At 38.5% G+C, this 18,340-nt stretch overlaps 1 protein-coding gene across 10 annotated transcripts in view; it reads right to left on the bottom strand.

Annotated features, from left to right (window-relative positions):
• Nucleotides 1–269: 269 nt before the first annotated feature.
• The window catches only part of Ttc6 (tetratricopeptide repeat domain 6), a 191,208-nt gene continuing 173,137 nt past the window's right edge, over nt 270–18,340 (bottom strand). For 7 of the 10 annotated variants that reach the window (XM_017315184.2, XM_017315185.2, XM_017315187.2 and 4 more), the window contains 5 exons: nt 12,399–12,609; nt 9,622–9,774; nt 8,699–8,869; nt 988–1,213; nt 270–597 (listed from right to left, as the gene is read on the bottom strand). In XM_017315184.2, the coding sequence (XP_017170673.1) occupies nt 461–597; nt 988–1,213; nt 8,699–8,869; nt 9,622–9,774; nt 12,399–12,609 (898 nt within the window). In that variant the 3' untranslated portion in view covers nt 270–460. Of the gene's footprint in view, nt 598–987; nt 1,214–8,661; nt 8,870–9,621; nt 9,775–12,398; nt 12,610–18,340 lie in introns of those variants that run through there. The other 3 variants (NM_001312644.1, XM_017315186.2, XM_017315188.2) reach the window with 3 other exon arrangements.

Raw genomic sequence — 18,340 nt, 5'->3', positions numbered from 1 at the left:
CAAGCTGGATACTGTTGAATATGTTTAAATAGACATTGAAGAAAAAAGTTGGTGATACTTTCTCTATCATTCTACTATGTCAGAAAATACTATAGGTATTAATATTCCTTTTTAAGACCTTTTATCCAAGAAGATATTCATCTATCCAGGTTCTGAATGGATCAGGGAACCCTTTCTTTTTACTTCACTATTGATGCAAGGAGATATTGGACATCCAATTCATGCCTGAAATCATGGAAAAGTTTTGTAGATAATGTATAACAGAAACATTTTGTTAAGGTTTATTTAACAAACTTTATTTAATACTTAATGTATTAAGATATGTTAAGTGGTTCTAAAGAATAACCACTTAATAAGTGTGATAAATACAACAACAATGGTGGCATTTCTACACAACAAATATATTTCAGCTTCAGGAAGAAAACGTACTTAACCTACTGCACAAACCACAAGTCTGTATTCACATAGCTGTGGAGCATTCTTCAAGATCAAGGGCTTGGTTGTAGTCACTCATAGCTTCCGCTATCAGTCCCATTTTGCCACGGACTTGTGCTCTGAGATTATACATTATAGCTTCATCAGGCTTCAAGGACAGGCCTGCAAGAGAAAACAAAATATAGATGCATTGATGTAAACTCCCCCATCATTCTCATTTTAAGTACTTTTTCTTCAACTGTAACAATGCAGTTCAATTAGAAATATCAGATGTTTTAAAGGAAACTAATACAGAAAACCACTGTACAGTCCTTGGACTGCCATTATTTGTATGTGGTTTCCTAATAATTCTAACTCATTTTACAAGTGCTTTATGATGAGATGTTATGGAAACCACTCTGTACTGGTCACATTGAGGACTTGGCACTACACCCATTGGTTCTATATAAACAAAAGGCTTGATGAAATTCTTTTTTTTTTTTTTTTTTGACCCAGAAAAGAAAGTACAATAATCCCTGCAATCATCTTGACAGGATTACAAAATACGCCTACCTATACCAAGGTCCTCTTCAGCAAGCTTATACTTCTTTAAGTAGACATAGAAACTTGCTCTATTAAAATACAGTGCAGCCCAGTGGGGACAACGTTCCATTGCACATGAAAAATCTTTTTCTGCTTCTTCATATTTCTTTAACACTGAGTTTGTAACAGCTCGATTCATGAGAGCATACTCGTTTTCTGGATTAAACTTCAAGGCTGTTGAGAAGTAGTCGCTGGCCTATAAAATGTAAGAATAATGATAATTTAATGGGTTTTAATTAGCAGTTTTCAAGAAATTTGGACTACTTTTCTTTTAATTTAAAGCTGAGGCCAACAGATTTCTAAGCAGGCCGTGATGGCATTTCATTCCAAATACAGAAACATGTTTTCTAAAAGAAAAATAAGAACTAAAAGCTGCCCTGTTTTGCTGTTGTTTGTTTTCTAGCCAATTTTCTGTAAACGTGATGAAATGTTTAAGAGAGAGAAAATTGGAGAAATTATCTGTTTAGGGCTGGCTCTCTATGAGGTTCCAAACCCTGGTCCCTGGCCTGATGCCTTGGTTTGTGTTCACACAGTAAACAGATCATAGGGGCATAAGGCAAGGGGCTGCTTACTTCATGGAAGCCTGGAAGAAAAAGAAAGGTTTCATGGATTGGTATCTCCTTCAGTGCCATGGCAAGCCTGGCTCCAGCCTCAGCTGGATACCAGGACACCAGCTCATGGCAAGGAGATACTTAGGATCTAAAACACATCACCATGTTACAGCATTCCAGACAATGCTAATGGTGAAATACTTACTTGCTAGAATGAAATATTCCCACTTCCCGAAAACCCAAATCTCATATGCCTGAATAGAACAACAAAAAAAGGAAGAAGTAAATTAGAGAAGAGCAGACAGAAAATAAAATGCAAATTTGGGGATTAACAGATAAAGAGATTGATGAGTTTTCAGAAGAAGAGTCTAAACCACACCAAAAGCAACATAAACTTCACTGTATTACGAAAAATATAAGAAGAGAGGGTGAAACCAACTTGTTGATATAAATGAAGATTAGAGTATTCAGAGTTGACATGGACTTGGAAGATACGGACATGAAGACAAAGATGACTACAGTTTAGTTAAGAGAGAAAAGAACTGCTCTGTAAGCCTCAGATTACATGTGGACTTTTTGCCCTAAAAAGCCCTCAGCTTTCTCTTTCTCCTTGGTGAAACTTTCTTAGTTTTCTCCTGAACTGGAGTCACCCACTTATAAGTCTATTCTGCTTCTCAGTGAAACCTGCCAATGCTTTTATTTTAAACCTCATTTGTGATTTGGTTTTCAAAAGTATTTGCAAGATGAGGTCTCCAGTCCTGGCCCAAGAATAAACTGTTACAAGCCTGCAAAGAGGAAGGTATCAACGTTGAGAATAAACCAGTAACTTCTGTTATCTCTGGACAAAAAAGAAGTTATGAAACAAATGGACCTGAGAGATATCTACAGAACATTTCATCCTAAAACAAAAGGATATACCTTCTTCTCAGCACCTCACAAGACCTTCTCCAAAATTGACCATATAATTAGTCACAAAACAGGCCTCAACAGATACAAAAATATTGAAATTGTCCTATGTATCCTATCAGACCACCATGACCTAAGACTGATCTTCAATAACAACATAAATAATGGAAAGCCAACATTCATGTGGAAACTGAATAATACTATTCTCAATGATACCTTGGTCAAGGAAGGAATAAAGAAAGAAATTAAAGACTTTTTAGAGTTTAATGAAAATGAAGCCACAACGTACCCAAACCTATGGGACACAATGAAAGCATTTCTAAGAGGGAAACTCATAGCTCTGAGTGCCTGCAAGAAGAAACGGGAGAGAGCACATACTAGCAGCTTGACAACACATCTAAAAGCTCTAGAAAAAAAGGAAGCAAACTCACCCAAGAGGAGTAGAAGGCAGGAAATAATCAAACTCAGGGGTGAAATCAACCAAGTGGAAACAAGAAGAACTATTCAAAGAATTAACCAAACGAGGAGTTGGTTCTTTGAGAAAATCAACAAGATACATAAACCCTTAGCTAGACTCACTAGAGGGCACAGGGACAAAATCCTAATTAACAAAATCAGAACTGAAAAGGGAAACATAACAACAGATCCTGAAGAAATCCAAAACACCATCAGATCTTTCTACAAAAGGCTATACTCAACAAAACTGGAAAACCTGGACGAAATGGACAAACTTCTGGACAGATACCAGGTACCAAAGTTGAATCAGGATCAAGTTGACCATCTAAACAGTCCCATATCCCCTAAAGAAATAGAAGTAGTTATTAATAGTCACCCAGCCAAAAAAAGCCCAGGACCAGACGGGTTTAGTGCAGAGTTCTATCAAACCTTCAAAGAAGATCTAATTCCAGTTCTGCACAAACTATTTCACAAAATAGAAGTAGAAGGTACTCTACCCAACTCATTTTATGAAGCCACTATTACTCTGATACCTAAACCACAGAAAGATCCAACAAAGATAGAGAACTTCAGACCAATTTCTCTTATGAATATCGATGCAAAAATCCTCAATAAAATTCTCGCTAACCGAATCCAAGAACACATTAAAGCAATCATCCATCCTGACCAAGTAGGTTTTATTCCAGGGATGCAGGGATGGTTTAATATACGAAAATCCATCAATGTAATCCATTATATAAACAAACTCAAAGACAAAAACCACATGATCATCTCGTTAGATGCAGAAAAAGCATTTGACAAGATCCAACACCCATTCATGATAAAAGTCTTGGAAAGATCAGGAATTCAAGGCCCATACCTAAACATGATAAAAGCAATCTACAGCAAACCAGTAGCCAACATCAAAGTAAATGGAGAGAAGCTGGAAGCAATCCCACTAAAATCAGGGACTAGACAAGGCTGCCCACTTTCTCCCTACCTTTTCAACATAGTACTTGAAGTAATAGCCAGAGCAATTTGACAACAAAAGGAGATCAAGGGGATACAAATTGGAAAAGAGGAAGTCAAAATATCACTTTTTGCAGATGATATGATAGTATATATAAGTGACCCTAAAAATTCCACCAGAGAACTCCTAAACCTGATAAACAGCTTCGGTGAAGTAGCTGGATATAAAATTAACTCAAACAAGTCAATGGCCTTTCTCTACACAAAGAATAAACAGGCTGAGAAAGAAATATGGGAACCAACACCCTTCTCAATAGTCACAAATATTATAAAATATCTTGGCGTGACTCTAACTAAGGAAGTGAAAGATCTGTATGATAAAAACTTCAAGTCTCTGAAGAAAGAAATTAAAGAAGATCTCAGAAGATGGAAAGATCTCCCATGCTCATGGATTGGCAGGATCAACATTGTAAAAATGGCTATCTTGCCAAAAGCAATCTACAGATTCAATGCAATCCCCATCGAAATTCCAACTCAATTCTTCAACGAATTAGAAGGAGTAATTTGCAAATTCATCTGGAATCACAAAAAACCTAGGATAGCAAAAAGTCTTCTCAAGGATAAAAGAACCTCTGGTGGAATCACCATGCCTGACCTAAAGCTTTACTACAGAGCAATTATGATAAAAACTGCATGGTAGTGGTATAGAGACAGACAAGTAGACCAATGGAATAGAATTGAAGACCCAGAAATGAACCCACACACCTATGGTCACTTGATCTTCGACAAGGGAGCTAAAACCATCCAGTGGAAGAAAGACAGCATTTTCAAGAATTGGTGCTGGCACGACTGGTTGTTTATCATGTAGAAGAATGCGAATCGATCCATACCTATCTCCTTGTACTAAGGTCAAATCTAAGTGGATCAAGGAACTTCACATAAAACCAGAGACACTGAAACTTATAGAGGAGAAAGTGGGGAAAAGCATTGAAGATATGGGCACAGGGGAAAAATTCCTGAACAGAACAGCAATGGCTTGTGCTGTAAGATCGAGAATTGACAAATGGGACCTAATGAAACTCCAAAGTTTCTGCAAGGCAAAAGACACCATCAATAAGACAAAAAGACCACCAACAGATTGGGAAAGGATCTTTAACTATCCAAAATCAGATAGGGGACTAATATCCAACATATATAAAGAACTCAAGAAGGTGGACTTCCGAAAATCAAATAACCCCATTAAAAGATGGGTCTCAGAACTGAACAAAGAATTCTCACCTGAGGAATACCGAATGGCAGAGAAGCACCTGAAAAAATGTTCAACATCCTTAATCATCAGGGAAATGCAAATCAAAACAACCCTGAGATTCCACCTCACACCAGTCAGAATGGCTAAGATCAAAAATTCTGGTGACAGCAGATGCTGGCATGGATGTGGAGAAAGAAGAACACTCCTCCATTGTTGGTGGGATTGCAGGCTTGTACAACCACTCTGGAAATCAGTCTGGCGGTTCCTCAGAAAATTGCACATAGTACTACCGGAGGATCCAGCAATACCTCTCCTGGGCATATATCCAGAAGATGCCCCAACTGGTAAGAAGGACACATGCTCCACTATCTTCATAGCAGCCTTATTTATAATAGCCAGAAGCTGGAAAGAACCCAGATGCCCCTCAACAGAGGAATGGATACAGAAAATGTGGTACATCTACACAATGGAGTACTACTCAGCTATTAAAAAGAATGAATTTATGAAATTCCTAGGCAAATGGATGGACCTGGAGGGCATCATCCTGAGTGAGGTAACACATTCACAAAGGAACTCACACAATATGTACTCACTGATAAGTGGATATTAGCCCAAAACCTAGGATACCCAAGATATAAGATACAATTTCCTAAACACATGAAACTCAAGAAAAATGAAGACTGAAGTGTGGACACTATGCCCCTCCTTAGAAGTGGGAACAAAACACCCATGGAAGGAGTTACAGAGACAAAGTTTGGAGCTGAGATGAAAGGATGGACTATGTAGAGACTGCCATATCCAGGGATCCACCCCATAATCAGCATCCAAACGCTGACACCATTGCATACACTAGCAAGATTTTATCGAAAGGACCCAGATGTAGCTGTCTCTTGTGAGACTATGCCTGGGCCTAGCAAACACAGAAGTGGATGCTCACAGTCAGCTAATGGATGGATCACAGGGCTCCCAATGGAGGAGCTAGAGAAAGTACCCAAGGAGCTAAAGGGATCTGCAACCCTATAGGTGGAACAACATTATGAACTAACCAGTACCCCGGAGCTCTTGACTCTAGCTGCATATGTATCAAAAGATGGCCTAGTCGGCCATCACTGGAAAGAGAGGCCCATTGGACACGCAAACTTTATATGCCCCAGTACATGGGAATGTCAGGGCCAAAAAGGGGGAGTGGGTGGATAGGGGAGTGGGGGTGGGTGGGTATGGGGGACTTTTGGTATAGCATTGGAAATGTAAATGAGCTAAATACATAATAAAAATGGAAAAAATATAGGTGTTAGCTTCAAAGACTGAAAGCTAGAAGTTAAAACAATCAGTTAACATGATTAATTCTTTTCTGCCCAGTACTCTCTGCTCGGGTTTTGTCTTGTTTCTGCAGTTCCCATATGCTAGCAAATCTTTACAGCAGCCCTAGCTGTAGGTAAATATCCCATAGATTGGATGGCATAAATGAATGTCAAAAGTCTTTCATCTCATTGTAAACCACCAGGTTTTATTGACCCATTCTCTGAGAAAAGGTGTGGGGAGAAAACCCATTAAAAGGGAAATAGAAACCAAGAGTAAGTTGTGATCACTCTAATCGAAAATCCTGGAGTACTACTCAACTATTAAAAGGAATGAATTTATGAAATTCCTAGGCAAATGGTTGGACCTGGAGGGCATCATCCCGAGTGAGGTAACACAATCACAAAAGAACTCAAATGATATGTACTCACTGATAAGTGGATATTAGCCCAGAAACTTAGTATGCCCGAGATATAAGATACAATTTGCAAAACACATGAAACTGAAGAAGAACGAAGACCAAAGTGTGGACACTTTGCCCCTTCTTAGAATTGGAAACAATCACCCATGGAAGGAGTTACAGAGACAAAGTTTGGAGCTGAGACAAAAGGATGGACTATCTAGAGACTGCCATATCCAGGGATCCATCCCATAATCAGCCTCGAAACGCTGATACCATTGCATACACTAACAAGATTTTGCTGAAAGGACCCTGATATAGCTGTCTCTTGTGAGACTATGCCTGGGCCTAGCAAACACAGAAGTGGATGCTCACAGTCAGCTATTGGATGGATCACAGGGCCCCCATTGGAGGAGCTAGAGAAAGTATCCAAGGAGCTAAAGAGATCTGCAACCCTGCAGGTGTAACAACATTATGAACTAACCAGTACCCTGGAGCTCTTGACTCTAGCTGCATATGTATCAAAAGATGGCCTAGTCGGCCATCACTGGAAAGAGAGGCCCATTGGACAGGCAAACTTTATATGCCCCAGTACAGAATGCCAGGGTCAAAAAGTGGGAATGGGTGCGTAGGGGAGTTGCGGGGGGGGGGGGACATAGGGGACTTTTGGGCTAGCATTGGAAATGTAATTGAGGAAAATATGAAATTAAAAAATTATATTAACTTTTAAAAAAAAGAAAAAAAAAAGAAATGATGGAGGTTTGTGCTACTACGTTAATGATAGGGATGTTGAAGTGTAATTTTTGCTCATAATAGAGAAAGTAAAGAAATAATGACTTAGGGTCATAAAGGAACTTTTATAGTCACTAGAGCAAAACTATAAACCTTGCTGTAAATCAGAAAAACTGAAATGTTCAAAAGGGGACACAACACTGAGTAAAATACATTTAATGTACACATAAAACATAGACAATATAAAATCCTTCCACCTGATTAAATTCCCAACTGATTTATTCTCAAGCAACAGGGAAAATTCAAACTACAGGTGCAAAATTCTAGGAAGCATTATGCTATATATTTATCATGATAGGAATATAATTTTATGGTGGTTAGGATTATAAATTCCCTACTATTTGTATCTTACTTAGTTTTTAAAAATAAAACTATATGGGATTCTGCTAAAACAACACTCAGAAAATAGACACAGCATTAGTAAATTATTGTAATGTAAATTAATAAGTGATGGTAAAAATTCAGTCAAACGTAAAATTGTAAAGGACAGGATAAACTGGGGGAAAGCATTAAAACCGTGATTTTACCTTGAAAGACAGAGAATTAAGAGAAACAAGAGGTTTCATCCTGTAGGTACATTCCAAGTACAATAAATCTAAATATATCTTATCTAAAAGTCTAGCAAGCCTTTTTTAGACAGTGTGAGCTGAAATGGATACAGGGTAAATGGTCACATAAAACCAGAACTAAACATGTCTTCTTATTTCCTGTACTCGGATGAGTGATGATGAGAAACCGTACATTATGATGGGTTAGATGCCCCCAGCATAAAGAGGACCTTGAGGGAAGCACGGAGTGCAGTAAAGGGCAGGATTCTGGCCTAGAAACTGGTGAGGCCAAGGGAAGGGCCAAGCACTGGGAAATTAAAATCAGCATTTACTACACCAGTACTGAATGGTCAGAAACACGGAGGAGCATAAATCTACACACGTATACACGTGCAACCACTGAACATCATAAGCATCCTTATGGAACGTAGCATTGTGGATTAGCCTGAGGTATCAAGGATGCACTTCAAGACTCTGAATAACAAAGAAGCATACAGTGCCCAAAGAACACGTTCAGGAAAATGTGCGTTGCCTGAGAAAACTGCCGGTGGTGAAGGTAGATGTTTCCCGCGTTAAAGTAAGCAAGTGAGTAGCTGGGGTTCAGAGAAATTGCTGCTTGATAGTCCGCCATTGCGCTCTGTTGTTGGCCCATAAACTCATGAATCACACCACGATTTGTTAGGAATTCTGCTGTCGAATTGATCTGCAACATAATCATAGGTGGATTTGGCCTCTGGGAATAGTATTAACCTCCAGTATCACGTCTGTGAAACGAATGTTCTGAAATCCACATGAGTGAACAAGTATTTTTACAGTGTAGGTGAAAAAAAAAAAAACAATTAGAGCAAATATTTTCAGAAAGGGCATGGTATGAAATTGGTTTCTTGTCAATGGTTTATTGAGTGGCTGTCATAAAAAAATAATTTTAGAGCTTTTTCTTAAGTCCTTTCCAAGAAATGGGCATGGGGACATTTATCTATTTGTTAAATGAGAGAAGCCATTAAATTGAACAGTTACCATGCTTTACTGCTCTATATAGAAACAATTACTTTAATTCTTTTACCTTCTTTACACCTTATATCACCCTAGTAATATCTTAAAGTTACAGAAATAAAACTGAAAAGCTAGACAATAATTCAAAGCATGAGAAGCTACAGGGAGAAGCCAAACATCTAGGTTATTCTCCAATTGCTTCAAACATAAGACAGCACCATTACAATTTGACAATTTTGTATTGTAAAATACTATTATGGTTCCATGAAATACACTACAAGTTACACTTGGTAAGAGGGACCAGTACTTATTAAGAATTTGCTTTTAATTTTTAAATGCAATTAGACTGCAAAATAAGCATTTTGGTTTTGGGGAAAAAAAACAATATTCCTCTACATATCACCTTAAATAGGTAACAAAGAATATATTTTATTAACAATATCATTAATATAGATTATTTACCTTTATGGCACAATTGATATCCTGCATTGCAGCGAAATAATTACTCATTTGAAGACAAACCACAGCTCTTCCTTCATAGGCTAGATAGCTCTTTGGATTAGATTCTATGCCAACAGTAAAGTGTATCCAAGCTTTCTGGAATTTTCCTTGAGCCTAAAATAGTTATTCAATATCATGAAACAAGAAACAGTATTTAATGTGACAAACCAGGCTATATTATGAGTATCTTCAATTGATTAATTACCTCTAAGTATTTATAATCAAATTATATTCAAATATAATTGTATTGTCATCTACTATACTAATCTTAAACAACTTAAAGCCATGGCTGTTACATGTCAACTATTCTTCTGTTAACTCACAAAACTTACATCGATATCCACAGATAGCTAGAAGTGATGGCACAAACCTTTGAATCCAGTACTCAGGAGGCAGAAGTAGGCAGATTTCTGTGGGTTTGAGGCCAGGCTGGTCTGTACAGTGAGACACTGTCTCAAGTAAGGGTGTGTGTGTGTGTGTGTGTGTGTGTAGATTGTAGATTGTAGATAGATAGATGATAGATAGATAGATAGATAGATAGATAGATAGATAGATAGATAGATAGACAGACAGATAGAGATAAGTATCTCCAGATGTGGTGGTTTGAATAGGAATGGCCCCTATAGAATCATGTGTTTGAATGCTTGGCCCATAGGGAGTGGCATTATTAGTAGGTGTGGCCTTTTTGTAGTAGATGTGCACTTGTTGGAGGAAGTATGTCACTGTAGGGGGTGGGCCTTGAGGTCTCCTATGCTCAAACTATTCCAAGTGTGGCTCACAGTCTCTCCCTGATAACTATGAGTCAAGATATAAATCCCTCAGCTTGTCTCCAGCACCATGTTTGCCTGTATGTTGCCAGTTGCCATGTTTCTGTGCCATGATGATAATGGACTAAACCTCTGTAGCCAGCCTCAACTAAGTGTTATTACTTATAAGAGTTGCAGTGGTCACGGTCTCTTCACAGCAATAGAAACCCTAACTAAAACACCAAATAGCTATAATATATGCATAACACACAAAGTAAAAATAGTGTGTGCTACATAAATAAATGAAGTAACAGTGCAAATGAATTCTTCCTGCATCTGGAATTTTAGGAACACTACATATATGCCACAAAAGATGCATGTAAATCTACCAAGCATCTGTTTGTAACAGTTTTTGTGCCAACTGGAAAAAGAAAAAGAAAAAGAAAGATCAGGAGACGGGAACCATTAATAGAAGATGTCAAACTATTTCCCAGAGCAGGCCATCTGGCAACTAAACACCTCCCCACAGGCAGGCAGGGAGTTAATTAATTCATGATGGTCCAGCTTCTGTTCTCCCCCCCCTCCCCCCCCCCCACACACACACAGAGGCTCAAAAACTCAACTTGCCAGGATATCAGAGGCTGGCATATTCTAACTAACCTGAACCTAGTGACTCTCACATAAAGCTATAAGGAAAGGTATCTACTAAGGGAACTAGATTCTGATTTCTAACTAGCAAAGTCTGTAAGTAAAGTATTTAGACATCTGCAGGGCTATCACGAGTTGACTTAATAAACAAAGAAGTAGGCAAACTGAGGTTGCACTGTAAGATTATTAAATGGCAAACCACCTCATGAAAGGATTTAATTTATCAGTTGCTCTTGATATATCTGCTGTGCTCACTGTGATAACGCCAGTCCTTGGCAAACAGCAAGGAATCTATACGTATCTGTAGAAAAGACTGATATACTTTCCCCTGAATGGCACTTAGATGGCCTAACTCTTCTTTATTGTTCCCTCCCTTTCCTGGTTCACTTCTACATACTGATGTGCTTTCAATGGCCCTTCCTGGTTATATACCCAATAGGATTTTCACAAGATACAAACTTGATGTCATGTCTTTGATCGGTGATATTCCTATTTTAACTGGACTTCAAGGCTTTATTCCAGCTTGTGACTAATTACCTAGTCTCATCACAAATACTCTCTCACCACTCCAGTCTGCTTATACTGGCCCCCTGCCTCTTATAACAATGTTTCCTAAAGGATTGTTTCCTCTGTCACCAAGACTAAATAACTCCTAGCCTCTGTCCCGTCCTCTACCTAAATACTAGTCTTTCATATCTCAACATAATTTATCAGTAAATTCTCTTATCCCTTGGCTGTGCTTCTTTATACTAAAAACTCCTTGGGGTTAGTTTTTTATTTTGTTTTTGTTACATTTATCACAACTATCACCAAATAATTACTGTGCATGTAACAATGCCTCTCTCTCCAAACTAGGAGTTTAACGACCCAAAAGAAACTGTGTTTCTTATAGGCTTCGGTCTCTGGGGGCTGGTATGCAAGTGTTCATCAATATCAGGTGCTGATCCTGTAAGTGGTGTGAGCATTGCATTGGCTGCCAGTCAGCTAGAGCTCTTTTAAAGTCATCCAATCCATTCTTTAAATGGACCATGCATTGTTTATATTGTGATCATAATGCTAATTTTAGGCTTAATTCTAGCAAGGCAATCTTTTTTCTCTTACTAACACATTCTTGGGCATTCATGATGATAGCAACCATCACTTGCTGCGTTATCATATGAGTCTTCAGTGAGCTCAGGCTCATCAAAGCCTTGCTCTCCATTCCTAACTTCCATAACTAGAGTAAAGGAAAACTAAATGTTCACCTGAGAAATAATATTTGACCACATCACCAGTAAATAACCAAATATCTCTTTCTCCTGTCCAAACAAGGTTCTCAGTGTAGAAAATGTTGTCACATTTTACCTGCAAATTATAGCCTAGACTAATTCTGGCTTTTAAACATGATGGGTCAAGATGAAGTGCTTTCAGAAAGTCCTTCTGGGCTTGTATCATAGCATCTTCCTGACTATACTCCATGTAAGAATTCCCCCGTCCAATATAAGCATCCACGTAATGTGGGTTGATTTTGATAGCCCTGGTAAAGAATTCAACAGCTCCTTCAAACTCTTTAATTCTGAAAAGAAAAAGAGAGAAAGAAAATGAGGTGCCTTCCAGTGGGCTGATGTTTGCTAGCAACCTATTCAATGGTTCCTCTATATGACTTCACCAAAAAGGTTTGTGGTAAATTTTTAAAAAAATCTTTTACTTTTATTATATAAGAATTATGTAAATTATATGATTTTAAAAAGTCAAGAAGAATCTCCAGAGATTTTGGTGAGAAACAGGAGGAAAGTGAAAACCATTTTCAAGGGCTGCAAGATGGCTTAACGGGTAAAGGCACGTGCTGCCAAGTCAGATGACCCGGGTTTGATCCCAGTGACCCATGTGGTAGAAGAAAAGCCATCTAACATCCTTATGTGTGTATGTGCATGCGTGCGCGCGCGCACGCACACACACACACACATACACCATACACTACATATATACAGACATACATACCATTTTCACAGAAGAATGTGGAATATTATTTTGGAATTTTATTTTCCAAAAATATAGAAGTCTAAATTGCAGTCCTAAACTTTGATTTAACCTTATGTTTTCAACATAGAAAAACATGTAATGATATTGATAATGTATGATATTTAAATTACAGTCTCAATACACCTAATAATGCTTCAGTTTACAGATGACCATTTATACAGTGATAATCCCATAATCTTATATGACCTACAAATGCAATAACAACATTAGCTTATATAAGAATACCTCGGGTTCCGGGACTCAGCAGAACTTAGGAAATTAGTCTGATCAGGTGAGAGGGTGCTCCAGAGAACCGGACAGCTTCTGGGACAGGCGGAAGCACAGAGCCGCTGAGGCAGCACCCTTGGCGGGCCGCAGACAGCCGGCCACCGTCCGGACCAGAGGACAGGTGTCCGCCTGGCTTGGGAGGCGGCCTCAGCCTCAGCAGCAGCGGTCGCCATCTTGATTCTGGGACTCCCTGGAACTTAGGAATTTAGTCTGCACAGGTGAGAGTCTGCACCACAGAAGCTGACAGCTTCTGGGAACTGCCAAAGCAACACAGCTTCTGAGAAAGGCCCTGTTTTGGGCCTTCTTCTTCGGCCAGGAGGAGGTCCAAAAACAAGATATCTGCGCACCTTCCCTGTAAGAGAGCTTGCCAGCATAGAGTGCTCTGAGCAATGAAACTCAGAGGAGAGAATCTGTCTCCCAGGTCTGCTGATAGACGATAACAGAATCACCAGAAGAACAATCTCTAAACAGAGTCAACTATAATTACTAACTCCAGAGATTACCAGATGGCAAAAGGTAAACGTAGGAATCTTACTAACAGGAACCAAGACCACTCACCATCATCAGAACCCAGCACTCCCACTTCGTCCAGTCCAGGACACCCCAACACACTTGAAAACCTAGACCTAGATTTAAAAGCATATCTCATGATGATGGTAGAGGACATCAAGAAGGACTTTAATAAATCACTTAAAGAAATACAGGAGAACACTGCTAAAGAGTTACAAGTCCTTAGAGAAAAACAGGAAAACACAATCAAACAGGTAGAAGTCCTTACAGAAAAAGAGGAAAAAACATACAAACAGGTGATGGAAATGAACAAAACCATACTAGACCTAAAAAGGGAAGTAGACACAATAAAGAAAACTCAAAGTGAGGCAACACTGGAGATAGAAACCCTAGGAAAGAAATCTGGAACCATAGATTTGAGCATCAGCAACAGAATACAAGAGATGGAAGAGAGAATCTCAGGTGCAGAAGATGCCATACAGAACATCGGCACAACAATCAAAGAAAATGGAAAATGCAAAATGATCCTAACTCAAAATATCCAGGAAATCCAGGACACAATGAGAAGACCAAACCTACGGATAATAGGAGTGGATGAGAATGAAGATTTTCAACTCAAAGGACCAGCAAACATCTTCAACAAAATTATTGAAGAAAACTTCCCAAATCTAAAGAAAGAGATGCCTATGAACATACAAGAAGCCTACAGAACTCCAGATAGACTGGACCAGAAAAGAAATTCCTCCCAACACATAATAATCAGAACAACAAATGCACTAAATAAAGATAGAATACTAAAAGCAGTAAGGGAAAAAGGTCAAGTAACATATAAAGGCAAGCCTATCAGAATTACACCAGATTTTTCACCAGAGACTATGAAAGCCAGAAGAGCCTGGACAGATGTTATACAGACACTAAGAGAACACAAATTCCAGCCCAGGCTACTATACCCAGCCAAACTCTCAATTACCATAGATGGAGAAACCAAAGTATTCCACGACAAAACCAAATTCACACATTATCTCTCCACGAATCCAGCCCTTCAAAGGATAATAACAGAAAAAAACCAATACAAGAACAGGAACAACGCCCTAGAAAAAACAGGAAGGTAATCCCTCAACAAACCTAAAAGAAGACAGCCACAAGAACAGAATGCCAACTTTAACAACAAAAATAACAGGAAGCAACAATTACTTTTCCGTAATATCTCTTAACATCAATGGTCTCAACTCCCCAATAAAAAGACATAGACTAACAAACTGGCTACACAAACAAGACCCAACATTTTGCTGCTTACAGGAAACACATCTCAGAGAAAACGATAGACACTACCTCAGAATGAAAGGCTGGAAAACAATTTTCCAAGCAAATGGTATGAAGAAACAAGCTGGAGTAGCCATCCTAATATATGATAATATTGACTTCGAACCCAAAGTCATCAAAAAAGACAAGGACAGGCACTTCGTTCTCATCAAAGGTAAAATCCTCCAAGAGGAACTCTCAATTCTGAATATCTATGCTCCAAATACAAGGGCAGCCACATTCATTAAAGAAACTTTAGTAAAGCTCAAAGCACACATTGCACCTCACACAATAATAGTGGGAGACTTCAACACACCACTTTCACCAATGGACAGATCATGGAAACAGAAACTAAACAGGGACACAGTGAAACTAACAGAAGTGATGAAACAAATGGATCTGACAGATATCTACAGAACATTTTATCCTAAAACAAAAGGATATACCTTCTTCTCAGCACCTCATGGTACCTTCTCCAAAATTGACCACATAATAGGTCACAAAACAGGACTCAACAGATTCAAAAATATTGAAATTATCCCATGTATCCTATCAGATCACCATGCACTAAGACTGATCTTCAATAACAAAAAAAATAATAGAAAGCCAACACTCACGTGGAAACTGAACAACACTCTTCTCAATGATACCTTGGTCAAGGAAGGAATAAAGAAAGAAATTAAAGACTTTTTAGAGTTTAATGAAAATGAAGCCACAACGTACCCAAACCTTTGGGACACAATGAAAGCATTTCTAAGAGGGAAACTCATAGCTCTGAGTGTCTCCAAGAAGAAACGGGAGAGAGCACACACTAGCAGCTTGACAACACATCTAAAAGCTCTAGAAAAAAAGGAAGCAAATTCACCCAAGAGGAGTAGACGGCAGGAAATAATCAAACTCAGGGGTGAAATCAACCAAGTGGAAACAAGAAGAACTATTCAAAGAATTAACCAAACAAGGAGTTGGTTCTTTGAGAAAATCAACAAGATAGATAAACCATTAGCTAGACTCACTAGAGGGCACAGGGACAAAATCCTAATTAACAAAATCAGAACTGAAAAGGGAGACATAACAACAGATCCTGAAGAAATCCAAAACAGCATCAGATCCTTCTACAAAAGGCTATACTCAACAAAACTGGAAAACCTGGACGAAATGGACAAATTTCTGGACAGATACCAGGTACCAAAGTTGAATCAGGATCAAGTTGACCTTCTAAACAGTCCCATATCCCCTAAAGAAATAGAAGCAGTTATAAATAGTCTCCCAGCCAAAAAAAGCCCAGGACCAGACGGGTTTAGTGCAGAGTTCTATCAGACCTTCAAAGAAGATCTAATTCCAGTTCTGAACAAACTTTTTCACAAGATAGAAGTAGAAGGTACTCTACCCAACTCATTTTATGAAGCCACTATTACTCTGATACCTAAACCACAGAAAGATCCAACAAAGATAGAGAACTTCAGACCAATTTCTCTTATGAATATCGATGCAAAAATCCTCAATAAAATTCTCGCTAACCGAATCCAAGAACACATTAAAGCAATCATCCATCCTGACCAAGTAGGTTTTATTCCAGGGATGCAGGGATGGTTTAATATACGAAAATCCATCAATGTAATCCATTATATAAACAAACTCAAAGACAAAAACCACATGAGCATCTCGTTAGATGCAGAAAAAGCATTTGACAAGATCCAACACCCATTCATGATAAAAGTCTTGGAAAGATCAGGAATTCAAGGCCCATACCTAAACATGATAAAAGCAATCTACAGCAAACCAGTAGCCAACATCAAAGTAAATGGAGAGAAGCTGGAAGCAATCCCACTAAAATCAGGGACTAGACAAGGCTGCCCACTTTTTCCCTACCTTTTCAACATAGTATTTGAAGTATTAGCCAGAGCAATTTGACAACAAAAGGAGATCAAGGGGATACAAATTGGAAAAGAGGAAGTCAAAATGTCACTTTCTGCAGATGATATGATAGTATATATAAGTGACCCCAAAAATTCCACCAGAGAACTCCTAAACCTGATAAACAGCTTCGGTGAAGTAGCTGGATATAAAATAAACTCAAACAAGTCAATGGCCTTTCTCTACACAAAGAATAAACAGGCTGAGAAAGAAATTAGGGAAACAACACCCTTCTCAATCGTCACAAATAATATAAAATATCTCAGCGTGACTCTAACTAAGGAAGTGAAAGATCTGTATGATAAAAACTTCAAGTCTCTGAAGAAAGAAATTAAAGAAGATCTCAGAAGATGGAAGGATCTCCCATGCTCATGGATTGGCAGGATCAACATTGTAAAAATGGCTATCTTGCCAAAAGCAATCTACAGATTCAATGCAATCCCCATCAAAATTCCAACTCAATTCTTCAACGAATTAGAAGGAGCAATTTGCAAATTCATCTGGAATAACAAAAAACCTAGGATAGCAAAAAGTCTTCTCAAGGATAAAAGAACCTCTGGTGGAATCACCATGCCTGACCTAAAGCTTTACTACAGAGCAATTGTGATAAAAACTGCATGGTACTGGTATAGAGACAGACAAGTAGACCAATGGAATAGAATTGAAGACCCAGAAATGAACCCACACACCTATGGTCACTTGATCTTCGACAAGGGAGCTAAAACCATCCAGTGGAAGAAAGACAGCATTTTCAAGAATTGGTGCTGGCACAACTGGTTGTTATCATGTAGAAGAATGTGAATTGATCCATACTTATCTCCTGGTACTAAGGTCAAATCTAAGTGGATCAAGGAACTTCACTTAAAACCAGAGACACTGAAACTTATAGAGGAGAAAGTGGGGAAAAGCCTTGAAGATATGGGCACAGGGGAAAAAATTCCTGAACAGAACAGCAATGGCTTGTGCTGTAAGATCGAGAATTGACAAATGGGACCTAATGAAACTCCAAAGTTTCTGCAAGGCAAAAGACACCGTCAATAAGACAAAAAGACCACCAACAGATTAGGAAAGGATCTTTACCTATCCTAAATCAGATAGGGGACTAATATCCAACATATATAAAGAACTCAAGAAGGTGGGCTTCAGAAAATCAAATAACCCCATTAAAAAAATGGGGCTCAGAACTGAACAAAGAATTCTCACCTGAGGAATACCGAATGGCAGAGAAGCACCTGAAAAAATGTTCAACATCCTTAATCATCAGGGAAATG

The sequence above is a fragment of the Mus musculus genome, chromosome 12 (assembly GCF_000001635.26).
Source record: "Mus musculus strain C57BL/6J chromosome 12, GRCm38.p6 C57BL/6J".
Classification (NCBI taxonomy): Eukaryota; Metazoa; Chordata; class Mammalia; order Rodentia; family Muridae; genus Mus; species Mus musculus.
The sequence above is the reverse complement of the archived record's forward strand: the minus strand, read 5'-3'. Positions and strand labels throughout refer to the sequence as shown.